The following is a 23,589-nucleotide window of genomic DNA, read 5'->3' as shown; positions in this document are numbered from 1 at the left end:
TCCAAGGCACCTTGAGCTTCCTTCAAGGCACCTCCAAGCTTGCTTTGCAGCCAGCTCAGCTTTGCATCCGAGGTTAAATTGTGCTCCTTTAGTCCTGCAAAAAGTGTTAGTCCCAAACACATACCCTGCAAAACCAAATTAGCACAAAACAACAATATAGATATGATAATAGAATATTTTGACAGTCTCCGAACTGTCCGGGTCTGACTTCGGATTTCTAACCGGAAATCCTAGGTCGACCCGACGCCTACTGTTCCCTCTACGGGGAACGCGTCCTCACCTACTCCACTCAGGAGATTTACCTGTTGCAATGCGATCCTCCAGATCGACTGGACTTTTGCTCAGCGTTCGAAGCTTCCGAACTTTCTGTTGGACTTCCGCTTCCCGGCTGGTTCAGTCTTCCACCTGGTTCGCGACGCTAGGACTTTCCACCTAGGGTTACCCCCCTAGGACTTTTGCTTGAAGCTCACGGCCCGCCAAGATTTTCCGTATAGGGTTACCACCCCCTATGACCTAGGGTTACCACCCCTAGGATTTTCCACCTGCATAACCGCAGCTAGGACTTTTGCCTAAGTACCACTTAGGACTTTCCTACACACTTATTCAACATATTAGAAACCAAAACACCTTAATTTTGAACCCTTTGACATAATCAAAACATAAGTTCGATCGTCGGATACTTCCCGCATCAACAAATTAATATCCCGCATCAACAAATTCTACACATTATTATGATTCTACAAATTTCTGAGAGCACACAACCAAATCCTTAATTGGAATCATGGAATCCAATTCTTTTAGCTCTAGCTTTTTTCTGTGCTTTCGTTTTGGTTCAGTGAGTTTTTTGAGGTGTGAATTTAGGTATTTGTTAAATTGTCAAAAGTAGATAAAAAAAAAGAGAGAGAGTTAAGAATCAAAAGAAGAAATGCTGAAAGTCAAAAATGAAACCGATATCAAACTGTATAATTATGTTCTTCATGAATAATCTATCTAGTGCAAATTAAACAAATAGCCTTCTGAAAACATTATAAGCAATCTAGTACAAGACGATCCATTGTTTACAAAATGATGATCAAATATAAACATATCGAAGCATCAATCGACCAAAGTACAGAAAAAGAGATGAGGGAGAATGGTTTAGTTCAGCCGAAGCACTGTTCGCCTGGAAGGGGCCCGGGAATGTACCCCCGTTCCAAGAACTGCAAGCCAAAGACGACCACGACGGCGAGCAAGGCGAGGTAAGAGAGCCCTTCCGCCGCCCCGAGCAGGCCGTAGGGCCCCGCCGGCAGCCCCGATCCGGTCTTCGCCTTGGTGTAGAGGGACCACCCGACGATTCCGGCCACCACCAGGTAGCTCACTCCCTCCGCCGCCCCAAACGAGCCGCCGGGTCCCGGCGGAAGCCCGCACCCGGTCGTCTTAAGCGCGTAGAGGGAAATTCCAATCACCGGGCAGGAAAGAAGGCCCCCAATCCCCGCCGCTATCTCGATGCCCCCGCCGCTGCCGCTGCCGCTGCCGCTGCCGGCGTCCTTGGCCTTGCAGACGACGGGCCGCCGGAGGGTAGGAGTCAGGTGACGAGGCAAGGAGGTGAAAGCGAGCGGGAGAAGCAGCCTAGCAGTCGCCATGGGCTGGATAGGATTAGGAAGGCAGCAGCGGGGGGAGCAGGGCAACAACATCCGTTCGCGGTTCGCCTTATCTCTTCTTGCGCATGGAAGCTATTCGTTTGTTCGGCCACGCGCGGTCGTTGACCGAGGTCGAGCGCTAATTTTCTTCCGGGTTTGGTCGAAACGCGACGCAGGTTTTTGCGCCCCAATCGCATGTTGATTGTAGCGCACCGCCCTGCAGCGCGAGGATGGTAAAAGGATTGGATATTTATGAATAAAAGAATATCTTATTAATATGTAAGTGCTATAATATTTAAATGGTGTTATAATTAATATAAAGTATTATAATTCTCACGTGTGAATTTTACCGTGATTTAATTTGTCAGTGTTAGTTTTGGAATGGATTAACTAGGATGCGAGGTCCAGGATCAGAGAATTTTATATCAAAAGAGGTTCTATTCATTTATTGATGAATGAATAGGATTTTACCTTTTAAACAGATGAGATTCAACTTATTCAATCAATGAATGAGCAAAGGATCAAAATTGGTCTAGAGATTCATGACCAAAGGATCCCTACCCCTAGGAGACTGAGTGAATAGAATCATCTTTTGCTACTTAAAAATTAAGAAAATAAATTTTAAATACAAAGAAGACATCCACATTAGTTTGAACATTGATATATACCATCTTTCTAAATAACATGTCATATATCTATTATATTAAAATATCTCTTTTATTAATGCACTCATATTCATTTTAACATTAATATTGATTATTTGAGGATCCTATTATCTATTTATTCATTTTATTTTTATATCCAAAATTTGTATTTTTTATTTTTTAAAAATTTTTATATTAACCTTATTTAAAGAATTAAATGTTTTTAATGGGTAGATATTATAACACTCATCAATATTAATTTGTAACACCTTAAGATATTATAACACCAATGTTGATGCTAATTGTAACACCTTAAGATATTATAACACCAATGTTGATGCTAAGTGATGATTTATAAGGTTTGTTTAAGAGTAAAATAAATCAGATTTGTACAAAATAAAAATGTTATGGTAGATTTAAGAAAGACATTAAGAATTATACTATAAAAATAGTTTAATCTACATAATTTAAAAATTGAGGCATTTTTTTTTAAAAAAAATGGGTAGCTTGGAATGAACTCTCGTTGACAATTTTCGTTCTTTTCAAAAAGAAAGTGCATTGTCACAATTTTGCACTAAGACGCAGAGAGTGCATTGCGACATTCATGATTGGAAGATAGTGACGATAGTCAACTTTAACCTTAGGACAAACAAGCTTTTTTCAGAATCTGAAAAGCAACTTGTAGAAAACGTACAAATGAACTTATCTTCTGCCTATCGAGTAACTGCAAATTCACTACAGAAAGGAAAAGCAGTCAAAACTGATACAACTACTAGAATTTAACGTAGAGAAACATGCTAATGACGTCCATTCCATATGATGCATGGTACCAGTAATATTGGGGCACCATGAAGGGTCGTGACAAAACAAGCATTACTATCATGCCTTCCAGATATTATGGTTTAACCTAAATGCTGGGGATTACATGCCAACTACTTCAGTAGGTCAAAGCTAGCTCAGCGAATCAAGTGCTTATGTACTACTAAAGCACTAATCCTCGACTATATACACAGCCAAAACCACATACACCAAGCACTAATACTGGTCCAACACCGCTTCCTTTGCCTTTACAATTCACCTTTCAACCATTTCCTTGGCATGACTTGCTTCATTGTCTTATTGGCATAGAAGTATTAGCGACCAGGCCGGCTTCAACTTGTTTATCCTGTTCAACTGAATTTGCCTGACTAGTGATAAATTCTTGATCAGACATTGCAGAGCCACGAGATTCCGCCCTCTTGATGATGAGAGGACATGAAATAGGGTTTGTCCTTTGGCTAACTGAAGATATTGTGGACAAGACATCGGGCTTGGAGGTGATATCAATCCATCTGTTCCCCATCCAATCTTTAGATATTCTAAGTCTTTTTAGTTCACATATTAAGAATATGTCTTCACCTGCAAGATCAGGAGGGTTACTAGGAAAATCTGATTGTTTACTAAATACAACAGAAGGAAACTGATGCCAATAGTTGCAAAGGCTAATGGGCCAGTTTTGTTCATAGGATGGAATAACTAATTCATAATAATGAAATTGACAAGGAATGAAAAAGAATTAGGTTATTGGGATGGAATTAGGTGTTTTATTTGAATTCCTACGTTTAGTTTGCAAGAATGTTTTACATAATAGATAACGAATAGTTTTTACAATGAAAAATATCCCATCTAATAATCTAATCGGCACGACAAACTACCAAAACCATAACCAACCGGCCAATTCAATTGCCTTGGCCAATCAATCCATCCCAATGAGCCAGCTCAATCTAACCAGCCAGCCCTGCTCCCTGGGCTCATACAGTCCACCTGGCACACTTGATCCACCTGAACTGACTGTCCTGCATGGCCCGATCAGCCCAATTCATCTGGTATAGGTCCACCCATGCCACTCATAAGAAGTCTTAACATCATTGTTGTATTTCAACATAATCTCAATCGTGCTAGTATAAAAATATTTCCAAGAAAAAACTAGGAAACATTGAGTGCTACTGGTCCCAAATTAGGCAGCAGAGATGCTCCTATACCCAACAGTCAAAATAACAGAAATTATAACGCTATTGCAGTATCATTTCAGGTAGCAGGTTTGGAATTCTCTATTAAGCATTGTGAATCCAGTAGGAACATAAAACTGGATGTAATTGTAAGCATGAACACCAAAAATTAAGGGCAAAATCAAGGGGGGTGGTCTTAGTTGCGTACTGCCTACCTCCATGTCACTACAAGTGGGCCTGAGAATTCCTTGCATCAAGACAATAAAGTGTCCATATTTCCGACAAATAATATCCAGTTGTTTAATTTGATCCAAGTTCCATAACTAGTTTGAGTGAACATTTTGAAGGGTAGAAGGATAAAAAGACATAAATTCCAGGTATAATGGCAGCTCCAATGTATTTGAGATGAATACCAGGAGCATGTCCATTACAAGCTTGGAGAGCATTTTTCAATCGTGTAGTTAATCTATGGTAAAAGGTGATAACACTCACCCCAAACGTCCCAGTATCCCCGGCCCCCGACTAGATACAGGCAGGTAAAGTTAATGATACACCATAAGGTGATTCTACATTCTCAACTCTTTTAATCAAAGTGTTTACGATATTTAAAGCTACCATGACTTCTCTGTAGCAAACTACCCATATTGACTAATAGTACTAGATTAAATACAAATTACAATTATTTATAAGTTATTTCCTCGTGATTATAGAGTTATCATCCCTCTAAATAGCTTCGTCTGGGCAAAATAGAAGAGCATCTTTAGTCTATCGACACTTTAGACTAAATGTCAACAGACTGAAGAATACCTACGATAAAGTTGGTGCAAAACAGATAATTCTCTTGTTAGGGAACCTTAGACAATAAAATAGGTATGGTATTGATGGCCAATACTCACTTGAATAAAACCTTAGACAACAAAAAATAAGTAACTTCAAGCAATTTAGGAATGTACCTGGCAAATATAGTTGCACATCATCATCAATGCTGTCGCCCAGCTCAATAACTACTGCCTCCCACCAACCATCACTCCAGCTTACATCAACAGCCATTCCTTTCTGGAGAGCAACATTATCCAGCAAATCAATAGAATTAGGGCATGGTCGAACAGTGAGACGACCCGAATATCTCATGCCCAATCTATCAGGAGCTGCGGTTCTGAAGGCAGGTACCCATTCCTATACCATAATAATAAGCATACATCAGCAACACAGTTTGTGAAAACAAATCTCCTTTACTGAATAGTAGATGCAGAAAATCAGGGAATCAACATTAAAAAAAAAATCATTTTTCATAAAAAATATTCATCCAAATAAAATAATTATATGATTTTTTTTCTTGGAGCCTTGGAGGCAATTTTAGTACAAAAGAAAACTTGAACAAGGTTGATTAAATACATAAAGCTAAATACACTACCAGTTACGTTCTAGTGGTGGTATTAGACATCATAATTGTATGGATGAACTAAATGCAACTGAAGATACCTAAAGAAGAATGTTTTAATTACATCCACGAAGCAACATCTCTAGAAAGATCATTTCTTTTCATGCTAGCAAATAGTCCATGATTCACTTCAAAACTTTAAAAGAAAAACAACTCCTACCTCCAAATTTCCATATCCATCAACATTTAGTACATCTTCATATCGGACTTTTAATTTCTTATGTGATAATTCCAAAACAGTACACCTGAACCAGCAACCCCTGATACCACTATCTTGGCAAAGAAGCTCTATCTTCTCTCCCACCTTAAAAGGAGGGGCAACCCAATCAGGAGACCCAACAAAATTCATTGGGAAAGGCCTTTGAGGCAAATCATACCCTGCATCCTGATAAGTAGATCTGCAGGTTGCTGCATGACCTGAAAGTCCTGATAGTTTAGTACTTAAATGTTCTTCAAAAAGCTTGTTCCGCACCTTAACAAATCTAGTTCTCCTGGGACCAAATTGCTCCTTCAATGAACCATAGCCTATTTCTTCATCACCTTTTCCAGTCTCATTACAAATACCAAAGCATGAAAGAACATCTTGATTAAAATAACCACGCAAAGTTCTTAAATCAAAAGGCTTGAATTTATTTTTGTTGTACTGGCGAAAACAGAGTCGAAGTCCTGCTGACGAAGAAATTGACTCCATGCATTTTTCATAGTGCCCAGGAGTCAATACAGTAGCTATGCCATCCACACATTCGGCACTGATGACCTGAGAAAAAGGTGTTATGAAGACTTCACAGGGATGAGGGGCAGGTGCTGGTATCGTGCAAGCAAATTCCTGATTTTGATGAAACCATCGTACTTTAACCTTCTTCTCCCCTTTTTTATCCTCATACATATCTTCTAAATAAGCAAGATATCTAGTCTCCTCCTCAGACATTACAAGGACAAAAGAATGGGCCTACAAAAGAGATGGTTAATCACTGAGCACCAAATCATGACACTGTATCAGAAAAACAAGAGATGTTCAAACTTACTACTATTGTAGTTCCATTGCGAGAAAAAGCTCGGTAATGCTGGAGCTGCTTTCCACAAGTCCAAGAAGCACCAGACCAGGAAATTTCAGATTGATTGTTTTTTCCCTGAGAGAACATTAAGAATATTCTACAAAAAATCAAACAACATGTAGATGTGAGAAAAAGACTAAGAAGAATTATCACCATATTAAGTAAGTGGCGCCCAGTATCATTGCATCTATTAACTTCCATTCCTGATCTGAAAACATGCTTCAATGGAAATTTTGGCAACTCTGTGACATAAGGTGTTTATTGGATAAGTCCTTGACAGCATAAATCGCAATGATATTGCTGAAACCTTTGAGAATATAAACTAAGCAAAACCACGGAATAGAAAATCTTGCGAATAAAGAAAAATCAGATATTCAGCGATTTCCATTACAGTGTGTAAAGTTAAGTTTAAAGAACAGATCACAGAAGCATTTATTTTAGACATCTACGAGGATCCAAAATAACAAAGCTCCTAAAGAAACAAGTTCACATAAATTGTTGTTTGCAATTGTTAAAGCTAATCGGATGTATAGAAGTAACTATGCAGCGGTTCATTTCTAGTATTTCAAAAATAGTAAAATTCCTAAACTGTCATCTGTGTATCTCACAACTCCAGGGCACACGCCCTTCAGCAGAATCAGAACCAAAGCAGATAATTATATTGAGAAGATATACCAATTCTAGTGGAAGAAAGAAATGTAAGAGAGGATTCTCAAATCAAAAGATGATTATGAGTTCACAGGTTATTTGCAACATAAGAAAATAAGCTTAAAATGAACCCTTAAGTTCTTCAATGACAACATCACACACATCATAAACATTACTAATCCATTTTAATTATAATTAATTGCAAGCATGCCTTGAGTCTAACATAAATATTTAGACTGATGACTTATATTTATAGCTACGGCATGAGAAAATTTGGCTCAATTAGATACAAGGATAAAAAAAATCCGGATCCAATACAAGGTTTCAATCACATACACTCGTGCATGGCACTGATGCAAACTAGGTACATCTAGAAATACAGAATCAATGAGAAAAGTCATGCAGAAAGGCATCTAAGCTTGGGGGGAAAATCAGTACACACATCGGCGTAAGACAAACAGTTATTAAGTACAAAGTGAGATTAATACTTGAATTATGAGGGCAGCAGACTTCTGCTGGAAGGAATGAAGCAAGCCAATCTACGACCTCTCTTCTCGATCTCCATTTGAGGGAAGATAACTGCAACTTATCAGCCTCATACATCTGACAAAATTCGTCTGCGATAACATAAAGCATGTGCCTCAGACTGCGTTCAGTGCCAACGACTGCAAGGTAGGAGTCCCCCGAAGAATCCTCAAGGTAGTAATGAACAACACGATGCCCTCGCTCCTGAGAGATGAACTTCTCGCTCCATTTTACAAAATCAGGGCCACTTTCCGACATGGTCATGGCTCCGAATCAAAGTAGCACTCCAAACTAAAAAGAAAACCTAAGCACAGGAAGTACACTAATCTTTGCCATTACACAACTCGATGACAAAAGAGTTTTAGGAAATCTCAACTTCCCAGAAACATAATCCCAGTCGAAGTAGGATCGGGCTCCAAAACCACAAAGCTCACATAAGCACTAAAAGCTTGAGGCAACGATATCTTCGCAGGGGTGGGATGGGAGTGAGCACGGGTAGTAAGGTTCGGAAGCCCTTTCCCAAATAAGAGAGCACCTAAATCCAACAAAAAGGGAGCCAAGCAAACAATAAAACCTCACAGGCATCACCTTTATCAGGGGAATCGATCCCGACGCAGCAGCCTGAACCGAAAAGGGTTTAGATTCAGCCAGAATCTCTCCATGGACAGTTCGGCCGAGGAGTTCGCCACCCAAACCCGGACACAGCTGGGGGAAGAGACACAGCGGCGCCGATCCGAGCCTCGGAAGCGAAAGCCCACCGGAGAAGAGGGGGCGAGGGTTTGTGTAAGCAACGGACGAGGAGCTTCTACGGCGCGGAGAAAGAAGGCGAAGTGGCTACCGGGGCCACGGAGATGTGGGAAAGTCTCCGTTGAAGTGACCGGTGAAGAATCGCAGAGGAAGAGCGATCGCTTCTTGCCTTCGTCACGAGCAGGAGAGCAACGAAACGGATCGCGATGAACCTGAGCACAGCTCGCTCGCTCTCTCTCTCTCTCTCTCTAGGAGGGAGGGTGTATTTATATGGAACTATGGGTCGAGAGGTGAGAAAGGAAGTGGGTAGATGGTTGGGTCAGGAGATCATATAGAAAGGGGTTATCATCATTTATCATCGTCAGTTCATTTAAGGAATCTCTCTCTACTCCTCGCGCTGGTGTGGTGATTGAGAGATATAAAATTACAAAATAAAATTTTAGGGTTCAAATCTAATGTGTTCAAGTCATTTATAATTTATCTCTTTTAAATTAATGTAGAGACGGATTAATAGGAATATTAAGATAAATAAATTACCTTTTGCCACGTGCCACATTTAGGAACCTTTCTCTCTTATGAATTCAGAACTACTTAATAACTCTTAATTACCCAATTTGACACTTAATTTAGTATAAGCTGAATTTAACCCAATCATTCACATTGTAAGGATAAAGAATAAAAGGCGATCCTAATTTTTAAAATTATTTATTAATGATACCCTTTTATTTTTTATTAATAGAATATTTTAATAAAATCAATTTTTGCCCAATTTATTCTTATAAAAATCTAAAAAATTGTTTGGCTAGTCCAATTTATGGAAAGTTATCATGTCCGAAAGTCGGGGAGGTGGATGCTAGAGATATGAAGTTCCTGCTGACCTTCGAGGGACTCCGCGCTTGCCTGCAACACAAGCAGCGTCAGTGCCGAGACAAGGAAGGGATCCCGACGATGGCCATCTGACGCTCAAGTCAACCTTCGGCGAAGCAAGAAGCAACGAAAACTATAGCGCAACTGTAAAGATCGTGAGAAAAACATACCTTCGTCGATGTCTAGACCTCCCTTTATATAGCACTCCTATAGCGTGTGTGCATGCTTCTTAAAGTGGGCACTTAATCCCAAACTTTCTTTGAAGAGACATGTCAGTAAAGTGTCTCTGACAGAGTAGCTCAATAGGCTAAGCATATTTCTGAAGTGACAGTAGAAGCTTCTGCCGTACGATTCTTTGTCTGACCACGCCGCCCTTCGACGGCACTCACTCCCAAAAGGGTGTTGAAGGATATCCTGCTGACTGTTCCTCGTCCGAACGGAATAGCTGCTCGGCTGGGAGTTTCCTGTCCATGTGTCGTCCATTCCCGGGCCGAGCGGGATGGCCGCTCGGCTGGAGTATCCGTTGTTTGGCTGATAAATCTTCTTTTTGGCCGAGTGAGATAGTCGCTCGGTCCATACTTCCATTGTCTAGTTGCTGCACGTGTATCTTGACCGAGCAGGATAGTCGCTCGGCTATAGTAGTGTTGTCCGCGTGTAGTCTGCTCGGCTATGACTCTATTCCGCTGATCTGGGTATTGATGTAAAGCCGAGCGGGGTAGTCGCTCGGCCTGCTTCCGTAGACACTTATGTTTCTTCCTGTCTTGAGCATCTTAGCTCAGCTAGTGGTCAAGTTAATCATGATGTCGGATCGGGTCTTTCATATCTCGGTCGGACGAACCACTTACTCGCCCGACCTGTGATAGGGGCGTTGACCGTCTTAACTTTGACCTTCATTGTGGCGAAGACCTTTCTCAAGATGGACCCCTCCTTACCACCGCATCATAAAGACAAAAAAAACCTTAATATAATTGGTAAAATTTAATTTCATAAAATGGGCATTCTTTTTAGTCATGACAAAGTAAAACCGTAGATGAAATAGTTAAACCCATATATAGTAGTGCATCGATATAATTTAGATTTATAGTATAATTGCAAAATAGTTGTGTAATAGTTTTGCTAAAATTATTGAATAGTCTATATATCTTGAATCATTTGGAGCATTTCTAAGCCCCTAAGAATGGATATTTGTAGTTATTTTGACATGTCTAGATACATCTATAGCCTTTGAGTGAGAAATTTGTAAACGACTGTGATTATATATTAGCCAAACAATATCCTAAATTTAAATCACACGAGAACTATTTGTAGAGCTAACTCTCGTCTAAAGGAAATTTATAAGATCTTTTAGTTATGGTCGACTTGTTTGCATGCATCTCCCATACTTATTCTTCGCTTTGTCATTATTTAGCAAAACTCTAGGTAATAGAACACGTTGATCATCAACTTTTGACCCTCAAAAATGTTTACTCCAACAAGAATAATTCGTTGCTATGGTTGGTAGAAGTATCAACAAAATCATATAAATATTTGTAGTCCATATTTCTATATATATCTTGTAGTAGCAAATGCATGTATGGGAGCATAGAAAAATCATTAATAGATTAAAGACCAAATAGTCACATCGGTATCTTATATGAGATTTTAATGACATGAGTCGAGCTAGCTTCAAAAATAAAGGACTCCTTTACAATACTTTACTGCTATTTTAACTATAAAAATCATCCACACTTTAAAATATGATCATCCTTTCAACGTGTGATAAAAACTTGTTAGCGAACCTACAAAATATATAGTAACGTAACATGAATATTTCAAAATATAAAAAAAAATAAATGTTACCAATAATCATTTAATACAGTAAGGGAGTACTGTTTGTACGGGGGGTTTGGAATGGAAATAAAATGAAACTTGGTGCTTGGTTTGGGGAAATGATGGTGGAACCCACAGATTCATTACTCTAAATAGAGGAATGGGTCATTCCTGAGTAATATGAGGGGTATAGGTATTATTCCCATTTCATTAATATTTACAATCATTCTCATATCCTTTTCCATTTCCTTACCTGAAATAAGCGCCCCCTAATCTTGCTTCCATTTTAGCTAAAAAAGGACAATGCATGCATATTACTATTATTTTTTAGTGAGCCTATAATATGTAAAGTAAAATATGAAATTAAATAACATTTAATATTAGAAAATATAATTAATAAAAAATATTAATATTAGTAATAATATCTTGCTGTTTTGGTTGTAAAAATATCAATTAAGTTTATATAATTAAGATATTTAACTATTTTCTTTTTAATAGATAATATCATCTATCCATTTAATCTTTCTTATAATATGATTAATCGAAAATATATTTTAATCAACTTCAACTAGGAAAAATTCCTTTTTGCTAATGCCATTGTACCATATAGTCAAGGCAACATGAATATTTGGATAATATTCATCTATATTTTTCAGATAATTTAAAACATCTAATGTTTTTTTTTCTTCCACCGGTGAAGGCTGTTTCAAGATTGATAACTCATATATAAATCATTTCCATCAATATATGACTTGTCATTATATCTCAAAGTTTTTTTTTTCAAAATCTATTTCATTAGGCTATTATCATTTATAAATGTCAATCTCTCTTAATTGAACAAAAACTCAAATGTTTCTTTATACTTCTAAAATTGTTCAAATCGAAGAAGTAACTTGATCCATTAAGAAGAGAAATAGTTAACTGTATTGTTTCTTTCTTCTTCAACTGATTGCATTACATCTTTACTATTACTTTCATTAAATTATTTCTCTTTTTGAATAATACATTTTCTTTGAATGTAGCTTCAATCTCTATTTCTTCAATCATTTGCTTCGCTTCTATCGTGGCTTTATCATATACAAACTCTTTATATTCTTCAAAAATAAGAATAAGGTCTTTTAATTGTTTAATTGCAACATTAATGTTCAATAAAACAATCGACTAATAGTGATGAACAGTTGATTAATAGATAAAAATTAGTCTCGACGTGAAAATTGTAAGTGAAGGATTTCAAGAAGATTTTTGAAGTCGAGTCTCAGAGGTTTTTGAGGAGTTATTGTTATATTTACAAACCTCAAGAGGCAAATCAACGCGATCAACGGGCAAAGCCAACTTCGTTTGTATACATTTAATTAGTTCGATATCTTTTGATTCCATTTGTGCATTTATATTTGCTTTGTATTATTTGTAAGAAGAGATATAGTAAGAAGTTTCTCTACCTCCAAAAGATGTCTCATAAGGAGAAGGCATGGTAAGAGTATCGCTAGGACTAGACCGTGGAGTAAAAATTGAGGGTTCTAAGTCACAAAAAATCATTACAAGAAAAAAGCTAATAGACAACGCTTTAAAAGCATTATTTATGTGGCTGAAAAAGCGTTGTTAAAAGTACTATTGTTAAAAGTCTACTAAAGACAACGTTTTAAAAATATTGTCGTTTGTAACAAAGACAATGTTTTTGCAACGTTTTAAAAGCGTTGTTGTTTTTTTCAAAGACACCGCATAAAAAACGTTGTCTTTTTTAGCAAAGACAATAGTTTCACAACGCATAAAAAAATATTATCTTTTTTAGCAAAAGACAAGAGATTTTAAACTATTGTCTTTTAATATCAAAGATAAATAAAAGATAAATGAAAACGAATCTACTTCAATGAATAACATATTATTAAATAATCAACCAAGATAAATATATAAATTATCATCCTTCAACTTCTATAACAAACATAATTACTCGAATATAAAGAAATTTTAATTAGGAGATACTCAAAACTACTCCTATCGACTACATTTTGTTGCATGAACTTAAAGGATCTTGATAGATGCTACTTATCATCTTGACTTGAATGTTCTTTACTCATTAGCATTAACATCTTCTCGCTTAAATCTCAAAGTCTTCTTGATAATTCTTCGTCGAAGTACTTCCCAGTCACACCCCTAAGGTTCGGATGCAGTGCTACATAGCATGTAGTTGCTGCTCCTGTAAGATTACAGAACAAACATATCAGTAAGATTGCAAAAAAATGAATAATAGCACAGCTCATGAAGAACAGTTAATCATAATCGCCATGGGTTGGTAATGATTGATAGATTAAACCTAATTATCACTTGTCTGCATTCGAGTGTCTCATACTTTTGATATCTTCAAAATCTGAAAGATAAAATACAATTATCAACAAGACAAAACAAAACATTGCCAACCAAATTGTAAATTAGCATGATTCATTCACTTTTAGATAAGGCGAATAAAAACACAAGATACTTAATTACCCATTAGCAATATCTTTCACACTAGATCATGTGGGCACAATTAATGTAATATGACAAATGTGATACAACAAGTTTGAAAAGAACTATAACTATTAAATCAGTTGGTCCTCACCAATATACATAGACTTGGACAACAACCTGTATGCTTGGATTACAAGTTGAATGTAAAATCATGAGTTTAAGATTTGATATGAAACATTGATAGTAGTTGAAATAATTTAATAACGTATGTTTCACTATAAATTTAAAGAATGAGGTAATTAACAACTAAAAATCTTATTAAGCAAAACTATAGACAACTAAGAGGTCATGTGTCGATCATCGTTTATGAAATAATGTATGTTCACTGTAAGTTTAATAATGTATGACCATTGTAAACTTAAAGAATTAAGCACTCAACAACTAAGATTCTAATATACAAAAAGACAAGATGACATGATGTAAGATCAGTCATCCTCATGAAATAATGCATGTACACTGTATCTGAGAAGTATGACAATGAGTGTTAATCCTTAGACAAGATGCTTTTGGTAAATTGAGGTTCAATAAACAAATAAGAACAACTAAGTGAATGTACTTCAAATGAAACCTAACAATTAACTACGATGATGATAAATGGATGATATGAAACAAACCAAGTTGTAGCAAAATTATCTAATTAACAAACATAACCAACCTACCATTCAATACAAATGATATTGCAAGCAATTAAACTAAAACATTGCAAAATTGAATGAATCTAATGTAACAAACATTTCTTCAAACACTTAACATGCAGGAAACAAACGAGGCAAAATGTATGCAATCAAAAGAGGAAATGACAACTCCATTACAATTCAAGACTTAAAAGTAAAGAACCAACAAGTTACACAAGGAATCGAACCAATGTTATTCGGATCTTGAAGGTTATTGTTGGAAGCTTCAGATGGAACTGATCTGAGGAGTTTGGAAGGCCTGAAAGGAGAGACGGTTGTTGTTCGATTCTCGAAAGAAGAGCTACAGATAAAGAGCTGATCAGAGAGGGATTGCAAGTGTGATCCGGATGGAGTGGGTTGAGTTGTGCTCATGACTAAGAAGCTGTGTGGGATGGCTGGATGAAGCTTCTCCGACAAGAGATCTACCGACGAAGAGGCTGTGGATTGATGAAGCCGGTTGTAGCACTTCTCCCGATTGGGAGAAATTTGCAGCATGAAGAGATGATGGCTCCTGAATTCGAAAGCTGGATTTTAGGTTCAGCAGGAGAGGGATTCAACAGAATATCGTTAGACGGAGAGGAGTTCAGAGGAGAGGTTCGCGAAGAGGGTTCGTCGAAGAGGGGTTGGACGGAGAGGGCATAAGATGAGATGAGGAGACTAGTATGTACGCATGAGAGGGATTTGGGAGGAGAAGACTATGCGTGAGAGGGGTTCGGTAGGAGAGATTCGGGAGAAATGTGGGTGCCAAAGTGAAATCTAGGTTTTTCTACTCCTTAGTTGCTTTTAACTGTTTAAATCATCCCAGATTTAAATGAGTGCTTGACAATAGACAACACATTTTAAAAATCGTTGTCGTAGACATTAATATTAATAGACAACACTTTTTTAAAAAATATTATGTTTGACCCATAAAAATCACTAATAGACAATGATTTTTAAAAAAATATTTTCTATTAATAAAAAAATAAAGAAATAGACAACGTTTTTCACTAAAAGCGTTGTTAAAAAAAAAGACAATGTTTTTTAAAAAAAATATTGTCTTTTAAATATTATAAAATCTTAATTTTCTTGTAGTGTTTATTCTCGTATTTGTATCTTTCCATTGCAGGTTTAATTCTTTATCGACAAGCACAATGAACGAAAAACGATCGAATGAAATCGCAAATCATTATTCATCGCCTCGAACGACGTCAACAATTCCAAGTATTCTAATAAACTAAAGATACACTTGATGGATGACATCTTCTATATCTAGAAGAGACGGTCTATGACTCTACGTGGCAAAAATTAGTTGACTAAGAAGTAGATTATAGTTGTCTAAGGAATGTAGTCGTCACAAAGAGTTTATATAAGTCAATTTCGTGGAGATTTCACGATCATTACTCGGTTCTAGAGCACAATTAAGATGCCAACCGGTTCATTGTGATTGAGACATGGGGTCTTGTCATACGAGTATTTGGTCGGGATCAAAATTCGGTGTGTCTGAGTATGTTTTTTCCTGTGTCTTGGCCGCATGCACTAATGGCTAGTAGTTACCTGTGATTTACCTCCTTTGTGTTGGCCTAGGAACGAGTTGACGGGGTATTGGGACGAGCGAATCATCTTTTGTCACTTGATTATGAAATTATATGTCTTCTTGGGACGGTGCGGTGATTAAGGCATGAGATGTTGTCATATTACGTAATAAGGTTGAAACTCTGCGCGTTTGAGTATGTATTCCCCCGTATCATGGCCACTGCACTAATAGCTAATAGTAATCCATGATTTACCTCTTCTGTGTTGAGGGACGCTAGGATAAACGACTCACCTTTTACCACGTTGATTCTGAAATCATGTGCAACAACCTGTTGGCAGAAAAACAATCACAGTTACATGCATGAACAACCTCTGGGAAGAAAACAATCAGTTACATGAAAGTGTTTGGCAAGATTTTGAGCTTTGTTGAATTCCTTGGACCACCGCGTATGGGATATCACATGAAGCACCACCGCTTATTAAATCCACACCTGCAAAACAAAAGGCCCATTCATGAAATCTGACATCACGAACTGATCCATCTCACTTTCTGTCAGCAAGTAGCCAACCCGTTATCATCAAAATTAAATAACACCTCACATCTGATCAAATTAGTGGGGAGCTGATTTTCTCCCTAATGGACAGCCGATGTAAGAATATTAATTGTCAAGATAAATTTCTATATATATTCCATCGATTTATTCAGATGAACGATAAAATTTTTTGTAAGACTTAATCGGTCACTCCCTGGATTAATTGAATCAAAAGCTTAGATATTTAGTGCCAATTAAAAAAAAATAATCAAGAAAGAATAGCTACGATTGCAATTGTATGATGTCTTCTTTTTCATATTTTTAAGGATTGAGTTTTAACTTTGAAGAATTAACGAATAAATTTTTCTTAATAAATGGTTGACTTAGGAATATTGGATTGATCGTAGCAAACACTTCTTAATTTATTCTGATAAAAAACTTATATATGATCGATACAAAATTTTTATAGGACAAAATCAATCACTAATTAATGGAGGTAAATTGGGTACCCCTTGTCAATTAAAAAAAAAACATAGTGAGGGAGTAATCTGGCAAACTGTGAAGTCTTATTTGGCAAACTATTAAGTCTTATTTGACATCAAGTTTATTCATATGCAAGTTTGGTAGGCTAATCCCATCTGCTTTGTCAATCAGGTCTGTGCAACCTATGCACTTAACCATCCACTGTTGGCTCATCACATTTGTTCTCCAGCGCGTTAGATCCGACCACTGTTTAGAACAGACGATTTAGACCTAGAGCTATAAATGAACCAAGCGTTCGTGAACAAGTTTGGTGTTCGGTTTGGTAAGAGCTTGTTTATGTTCGTTCAATATACATAAGATTAATTAAACAAACAAACTTGAACAGCTCGTTAAGCTAAACAAATAAGCTTGAACACATATGTGTTCAGCTCGTTAACGTTTGTGAACAATATTCGTGAACAACGTTCGTGAACCATATTCATTAATAAAACTCTTTTCAATATGTTAAATAAATAATAAAATAAATAAATAAATTTAAATTATCAAGCTCAATAACCAATCAAACAGCTAAAAGTTTCAAACAATCAAACAAGCTTGAATTGAGAGCTTAATAACATCTAAACGAACCAAACTCGAGCCAAGCTTAAGCCAAGTTTGAATTGAGAGTTTAATATCTAAATGAACCAAGCTCAAGTCAAGCTTCAAACAAGCTCAAGCTCATAAAAAATAAACCAAGCCAAGCTTGAGCACTCATTTCAAAAGTTTGGTTTATTTTAAACTCGGCTCGACTTGATTACCTTATCAAATAAACTTGAACACCTCAAAACTTGACTCGGCTCGACTTATTTACAATCCTAATTAGACCAACATTCGAACAATTTTGACCCATGTTAAATAGTTTTAAATCGTGTTGAAATATGTTTAACAAACGTTGAAATAAGTTTTATCGACGTTAATTTTTTATTATTAATATTGGAGCAATTTTAAATAATATCGAAATAATTTTGACCAGTATTAAAATAACATTAAAGTAATTTTGATGAGTAATTTTATATCATGTTGAAATAATTTTGATCAAATTAAAATAATTTCAATCAACGTTTCAAATAATTTTGACTAATGTTGAAAGAATTTTAAATAATATTAAAGAAATTTAAATTAAATTCAATGGTAAACAAAAGCATTTTAGAAATAAAAAAATTAAGATCTTTGCACAAAACTGAATTATATTGATAACTTCGGGTCTATAGATAGGAAAACATTCACCATCTAGATATGCCCAATTTCCTTGTATGAAAAATCAAATACCATCCCCGCTGCTTTCATTTTCCACGGCAATTCTAGTGCAAATGGCATCCCTTCAGTCTAGGCTGACGCTGGATGTCGGGCTCAAATACTACATTTTGATTCTTCGCCAATCAAGTAGCAGAAGATCAAACGCTGAACATGAGGTACCCAATTCCATGGAGGAAACAAGCTGCTAGCAATGAGAAGACAGTGATCATCCTCGGCATTTTACCTCCATCGCTTCTAAGAAACATGGCTTCATAGATTGGCCAGCAGTTGGCCACAACACATGCCGACAAGAACAGCTGCGCAAACAACTCGTCCAAGCTCCCTTGCAAGCTCGCAGCTCTCCCAAGTCCCACTGCAAAGGAGCTCAAGTTTACAATGGCCACTGTCCCGAGTGACACAAAGAATGGCGATTGTGCTCTGAAATCAAATACACCTTTTTGGTATCGCTCTCTCTGCTCATCTTCTACTACTTTACTAGTCACATTGAAGCCTTGAGAAGATACGCCGACTTTTTTAAGCAGAAATTGAATTGTTCCAAAGAGATACGATGTGAGGCCTATGAACATCCACATTCTCTGGTCATTCCACCATCTCCGAATGGTTCCTTTGGCAGCTAAAAATTCGAGAAGGTCTTGGACATAAGCAGCAAGGAAGAGGTAGGCATACAAGTAGAAGAGAGGGTTAGAGACCTAAAATAACACAAGTTTAAAGTATTGCCGTCATATAAGGTCCAGCATTATGTTAAGTCGATGAAGCTAAAGGAGAAGGTAGAAGCCATATGTACCTTTGGGAACAGCGGGGTACCATATATGAGTGCTAACTGTGGAAGAATACAGTATATTGTTATAGGAATGGACCAACTGCCCCAAAAGGCCTCATGTGCGTAGCTTAAGCCCTCTAGAAATGAAGCTTTCGTGGTGCCAAACGTCAAAGGGCAATACCTTGAGAAGGCCACCTCGAAGAGCCCCACAGACCATCTCTTGCGCTGGCTTAGAACATCATTTAGATTCTGCGGTACATCACCGAGAAAAGCTGGCTTCTCAGGGTAGCAAAACACCGACTTCCATCCTTGACAGTGCAGGTGTAAGCCTGTATGGAAGTCCTCAGATAGTGACCCATAGCGGAAGCCAATCTGCAAGTCAAGAGGTGCCAAGAGAGTCAATTTATCAGCAACCAACAGCAAAAACAGCATATCAAATGCAATGCTGGAAATACAAACATATGAGTTAAAGTAGTTACCTTAGTACCCCATTTCGTGCCAAGTTCATAAGTGCAACTTGTCACTTCACGAGCTTTTCTTATTACAAATTCTGAAGAAATTGAATCAGTAGGTTGCCGAGGAAGGGATGGTGGCAATGTGTTTCCTTGCAAGGAGCATCGTGAAAAGTAGCAACCAGTGCCAACGTAATTTGGACCTCCAAGTCCATCTTTTCCTCTCGGATTGATGGTGTATAGTCGCTTTACCTCAGTTGCATAGATATCATTCTTGTTAAGTCCTTGGAAAATTTGTGGGAATTGAACAAATGCAAGATTGGAAGACATGGCAGGGTCCAGAAAGTAGCAGAGCGCATGGAGTGGAGACCGAGGATCATTTGAGTATGTGTCACAGTCCAAGGTAAGGATCAGTGGGGCATTGCTCATGGTGCTCGATACTCTTGTCTTCAATGCAGAATGGAGATAAATAAAAAAAAAAAAAAATCATAATAAATTATGGTTGCACGACTAAGATAATGCAATGAGTTTAGAACCTAAATCTACTTTTTTTGTCATTTACCAGAGCATTGAGAGCCCCTGCTTTAAAGTGATGATGAGAAGTAGGTCGTTTCTCTCTAGATACATAGATGAGATTTGGCAATGGCTTCCCTGTGACATCTGAATCCTTACTGCTTTGGAGTAAAACCTGTACAAAATGGGGGAAAAACTAGCTTAGAAGATGCATTAAAAAAAAACATGCATTCAAATTTTGCCAATATTCAATTGATTTTACAGATTTTCTATAGCATCATTATTGTTAACAGTTTTGCCAGTGTACTTCAGCCTTTTGAAGTTTGAACGTTTGTTAAAACTGAATTAAAATCAACCCAAGGAAACAATTACAGAGAATCACCACTTCTATCAGTCAAAGAGTTTATTTTTGCTAGTCATAATAATACAAGAGTGTATAATACGTTTCTTTTTAAAATAAAGTCTGTATTAGGAAGAGACCTGTATTATTGAAGGGTGGTCATTGCGGATAAACCCTTTCCATTTCTTCAAAATTTCTTCTTCTTCTTCTCCCTGGGTTATATCATTGCATATATCACCTCTCTGCAAAGCCTTTTCTACTTTCTCTTTCAATGCTTGAAACATCTTCTCCAACTGAGAAAAAACATCCTTAAACATAAAAAATAGCTACTTTAAAAACTCAATGCCCATTTTTGCTATCGAATTTCCCATCATGAAATTCATTGTGGCAGTTTCTAATTGAAGTATTTAATCAAATAACAATCACAATAACTAACTGAGCAGTAAAAATCAGGGAATCAAATCAAACTAAACTGCACCAAGTAACCAATTACCTATCTGGTTTATTGCTTATTTTATTCCATGTCTCAACTTAGTTAGTTTATGCAAGCAAGCAAGTGCAATACTCTCTTTTCCAGGCCAGTTATTGCCTTCTGCAGAGCAAATTTATTTGTCCAGCAACAACACAGATAGAGTGTCTCGCTGAGTAGAGGCAGGGGATGAGGAAGAAAGGGGCAACAGAGAAAAGAGAGAGCGGTGACAAAGAAAGGGAGTGAAGAAGAGTTTTCTTTATTGTCTCAAAAATATTAACGGAAAATGACAAAATTAGTTTTTGATTTTGTCATCCTCAAGATATCTATTCATGATTAAGCTAGTTTTTTCCTGTGGAGCCTAGGGGGCCGTTGGGCGGCGGGACCCGTCTTTTTTGCACAATGATTAAGCTAGTTTTTTCATTAAATTTTCTTTCTTTCTTCATCCGCTTTCCAATGAAATTAAAAGTGAAGAGCCCTACATTGTTTTCATTTGTCACTTTCATTTCTTCTTCCATGCTAGATAACTGTGGCATATCTTTTTTCTACTTTGCTTCTTCCCTCTCTCAACTCAAGTAGACGCACATGACACAGTTATGCAGAAAGCAGTTGATAGAACAGAAAGAGACAAAATAATTCCAAAAAATGGAAAAAAGAACAAGAAATCGGGAAAGGGTCGTCAATATTAATAGAAAAAGGTGAAAATTTGAGAACAAGAATCCCAACACACAACTTTATCTGACTTTATATAAATTTGTTACTAGAAAAATTAAATAAATTATTTCACTTAAATAATTATTTCTGTGTTGGATGTACCTGCATTGCTGCCTTAAGATAAGCACACATTCTCACACACACACAAAAATAAATAAATAAATGCATAAATAAACATGCATTATGACGCAACGATGGATCTCGGAATGTACCTTGACGGTCTCTGGTTCCCCACCCTCGACGGATCTGAAGTAATCCTCTGGCGATCTGGTGACGATGCCGTTCTCCCTGCAGAAAGGAAGCCAATACCTGGCGAACTTCGCCGCCTCCGCGAACGCCAGCAGCGTGACCGCGGATCCGCCGTCGTCGGACACGTAGACGGAGATCTTCTCCGGTGGGTAGTCGAATGCCATCGCGGAGAGCGCAGTGGAGGCTACGCTCGCCGGCGGCTCCCTCAGCGCGTCGGCGGTGCAGATGAAGACGTCGATGGCGGGGAGGTTGTCGGGGGCAACCGCGTGGAGGAGGCGATCGGGGAACTCGCGGCGTCGGACGGGACGCCACCGGAGGGCCTGGTAGGTGAACCACATGAAGGCGAGTAGAAGGTCGGCGGCGAGGAGGAGGAAGGAAGGGAGCGAGGTTGCGGGAAAGTGGAGGCGGAGGCGGAGGGCGGCGAAGAGGGCGAGGGAGTAAAGGAGGATGTGGGCGCGGTTGAGGGGCGCGAGGGGGCTTACGCGGACGGCGTGGAATGGACCTGATGTCTTCATCGTACTTTCAGATCTCGATCTTTGTTCTCCTAAGCTTTCGTCGTCGTCGTCTTCTTCTTCTTCGATCGGACAAGCATGTATGTAGCAAAGGCCAAAGGAAAGGGATTGGGTAATGACCAAGGTTGACGATTTGGTCATTCAGGGCCAAATCTGTCAGTGGGTTGTTCCATTTAAATAGTGGGTTTAATTCCCTTTTAGTCCCATAATATTTAATTATTCTACTTGTGGACCCTGATTAATCATTCAAAATACTCGTACTATATTTAACAATTACCCCTGAACTAAAAGCAGAAATATTTTGCTTATCAAACAAAACTCAGACAGAAATAAGGAAATTTGCAAAAAAAACAAAAAATATACAAACGATTGAAATATTCTTGAAAGTATTTTTTTCTACTTACACATATAAAAATTAAATAATAAGATTTCATTATATATTTTTTAAATAGTTTATTTATATGTTTATCTATTCATTAATAAATTGATATTTTTAAAATTGGACTTTCGGCCGCACATGGCACAGTCACCGAGGCGATAAAAGAACAGGATACTTTTTAAAATGTAATTAATTTTTTTAAAAAAATAAAAATATCAAATATTTTAACAACAGTTATAATTTTGAAGTAACTTAAATGGACAAATATTTTTGGAATCATCTCCTCAAATGGGACGGACATCGAAGAATACTAGACTTCTTTAGACTTCTTAATCTAATGATCGGTGAGAAAGTTCTACGAAACTAGACCTGTCACCCAGAACTACCCGAATTTATTATTTTTTTAATATTTTTTAATATACAGGACTTTCAATCTCATTTACAATTACCTAATTAATATCTTGTTTTTATCTCTCATCTATATTCTCCGCTTAAATCATGAATCGAGAGCATATTATAATGACTATGAAATCATAATTGCTATACAAGTTTCGTAATTGCTATTATCATTATTTTTTCTAACCTATATTTCCCACCTAAATAGTGAACTAGGGGGTGCTTTAAGAGCTATAAATCTGTAGCTAGAACACAAGCTTCATAACTGTTATAATTGAGTTGTCACATATTTATAGCAACTATGATTTTATAACGGTTACAATATGAATGTTAGGTAAGCTTTGAGAGGTCATATATAACTGTAAGTACCTTGAGTTGGTTTTGATGTGATCAACTAAGTCTAGTTAGGTTTTGTGTATTTGATATATTCCATCTGAGTGTGCAGAGACTTAGGAA

At 37.3% G+C, this 23,589-nt stretch overlaps 4 protein-coding genes across 7 annotated transcripts; all 4 read right to left on the bottom strand.

Annotated features, from left to right (window-relative positions):
• Nucleotides 1–1,000: 1,000 nt before the first annotated feature.
• On the bottom strand, nucleotides 1,001–1,735 carry LOC121983302. Its single transcript, XM_042536241.1, has one exon. It carries the CDS (start codon nucleotides 1,671–1,673, stop codon nucleotides 1,143–1,145), a length of 531 nt encoding a protein of 176 aa, XP_042392175.1. The 5' UTR covers nucleotides 1,674–1,735; the 3' UTR covers nucleotides 1,001–1,142.
• Nucleotides 1,736–3,048: 1,313 nt separating this feature from the next.
• Nucleotides 3,049–8,944, bottom strand: LOC121982083. 2 transcript variants are annotated; one of them, XM_042534970.1, is made up of 6 exons: nucleotides 7,884–8,941; nucleotides 6,901–6,989; nucleotides 6,718–6,822; nucleotides 5,853–6,641; nucleotides 5,205–5,427; nucleotides 3,049–3,661 (listed from the first exon to the last, which is right to left on the bottom strand). In XM_042534970.1, the coding sequence occupies exons 1-6, from the start codon at nucleotides 8,182–8,184 to the stop codon at nucleotides 3,372–3,374; spliced, it is 1,797 nt and encodes a 598-aa protein (XP_042390904.1). In that variant the 5' UTR covers nucleotides 8,185–8,941; the 3' UTR covers nucleotides 3,049–3,371. The 2 variants fall into 2 exon arrangements, with proteins under 2 accessions (XP_042390904.1, XP_042390905.1); XM_042534971.1 differs by having other exon boundaries at nucleotides 3,642–4,125; nucleotides 7,884–8,944.
• Nucleotides 8,945–13,206: 4,262 nt separating this feature from the next.
• Nucleotides 13,207–15,297, bottom strand: LOC121982082 (short-chain dehydrogenase TIC 32, chloroplastic-like). Of its 2 annotated transcripts, XR_006111999.1 has the most exons (3): nucleotides 14,711–15,297; nucleotides 13,655–13,708; nucleotides 13,207–13,537 (listed from the first exon to the last, which is right to left on the bottom strand). XR_006111999.1 is itself a non-coding variant. In XM_042534969.1 (2 exons), exons 1-2 carry the CDS (start codon nucleotides 15,015–15,017, stop codon nucleotides 13,446–13,448), a joined length of 399 nt encoding a protein of 132 aa, XP_042390903.1. In that variant the 5' UTR covers nucleotides 15,018–15,297; the 3' UTR covers nucleotides 13,207–13,445. The 2 variants fall into 2 exon arrangements, 1 of the variants encoding a protein (XP_042390903.1); XM_042534969.1 differs by lacking the exon at nucleotides 13,655–13,708.
• Nucleotides 15,298–18,261: 2,964 nt separating this feature from the next.
• LOC121982081 (cellulose synthase-like protein G2) lies at nucleotides 18,262–22,502 on the bottom strand. Of its 2 annotated transcripts, none has more exons than XM_042534966.1 (6): nucleotides 21,810–22,502; nucleotides 20,555–20,722; nucleotides 20,124–20,249; nucleotides 19,589–20,008; nucleotides 19,134–19,481; nucleotides 18,262–19,038 (listed from the first exon to the last, which is right to left on the bottom strand). In XM_042534966.1, exons 1-6 carry the CDS (start codon nucleotides 22,497–22,499, stop codon nucleotides 18,487–18,489), a joined length of 2,304 nt encoding a protein of 767 aa, XP_042390900.1. In that variant the 5' UTR covers nucleotides 22,500–22,502; the 3' UTR covers nucleotides 18,262–18,486. The 2 variants fall into 2 exon arrangements, with proteins under 2 accessions (XP_042390900.1, XP_042390901.1); XM_042534967.1 differs by having other exon boundaries at nucleotides 20,555–20,707.
• Nucleotides 22,503–23,589: the final 1,087 nt, after the last annotated feature.

Source organism: Zingiber officinale, chromosome 5A (genome assembly GCF_018446385.1).
Source record: "Zingiber officinale cultivar Zhangliang chromosome 5A, Zo_v1.1, whole genome shotgun sequence".
NCBI classification, from domain to species: Eukaryota; Viridiplantae; Streptophyta; class Magnoliopsida; order Zingiberales; family Zingiberaceae; genus Zingiber; species Zingiber officinale.
Note: the sequence above shows the minus strand (reverse complement) of the source record. Positions and strands in the feature narration are given on the sequence as shown.

Coding starts and splice junctions, on each gene's coding strand:
- LOC121982082 (XM_042534969.1), bottom strand. CDS start 15,017: ATGCTGCAAATTTCTCCCAATCGGGAGAAGTGCTACAACCGGCTTCAT. Junction 13,538..14,710: donor TCAAGATCCGAATAACATTG/GTTCGATTCCTT, acceptor GTAATCTTACAG/GAGCAGCAACTACATGCTAT.
- LOC121983302 (XM_042536241.1), bottom strand. CDS start 1,673: ATGTTGTTGCCCTGCTCCCCCCGCTGCTGCCTTCCTAATCCTATCCAG.
- LOC121982081 (XM_042534966.1), bottom strand. CDS start 22,499: ATGACCAAATCGTCAACCTTGGTCATTACCCAATCCCTTTCCTTTGGC. Junction 20,723..21,809: donor GGGAACCAGAGACCGTCAAG/GTACATTCCGAG, acceptor TTTATGTTTAAG/GATGTTTTTTCTCAGTTGGA. Junction 20,009..20,123: donor CAGGGGCTCTCAATGCTCTG/GTAAATGACAAA, acceptor TCTGCATTGAAG/ACAAGAGTATCGAGCACCAT.
- LOC121982083 (XM_042534970.1), bottom strand. CDS start 8,184: ATGACCATGTCGGAAAGTGGCCCTGATTTTGTAAAATGGAGCGAGAAG. Junction 6,823..6,900: donor GGCGCCACTTACTTAATATG/GTGATAATTCTT, acceptor ATGTTCTCTCAG/GGAAAAAACAATCAATCTGA. Junction 6,642..6,717: donor GCAATGGAACTACAATAGTA/GTAAGTTTGAAC, acceptor TCTCTTTTGTAG/GCCCATTCTTTTGTCCTTGT.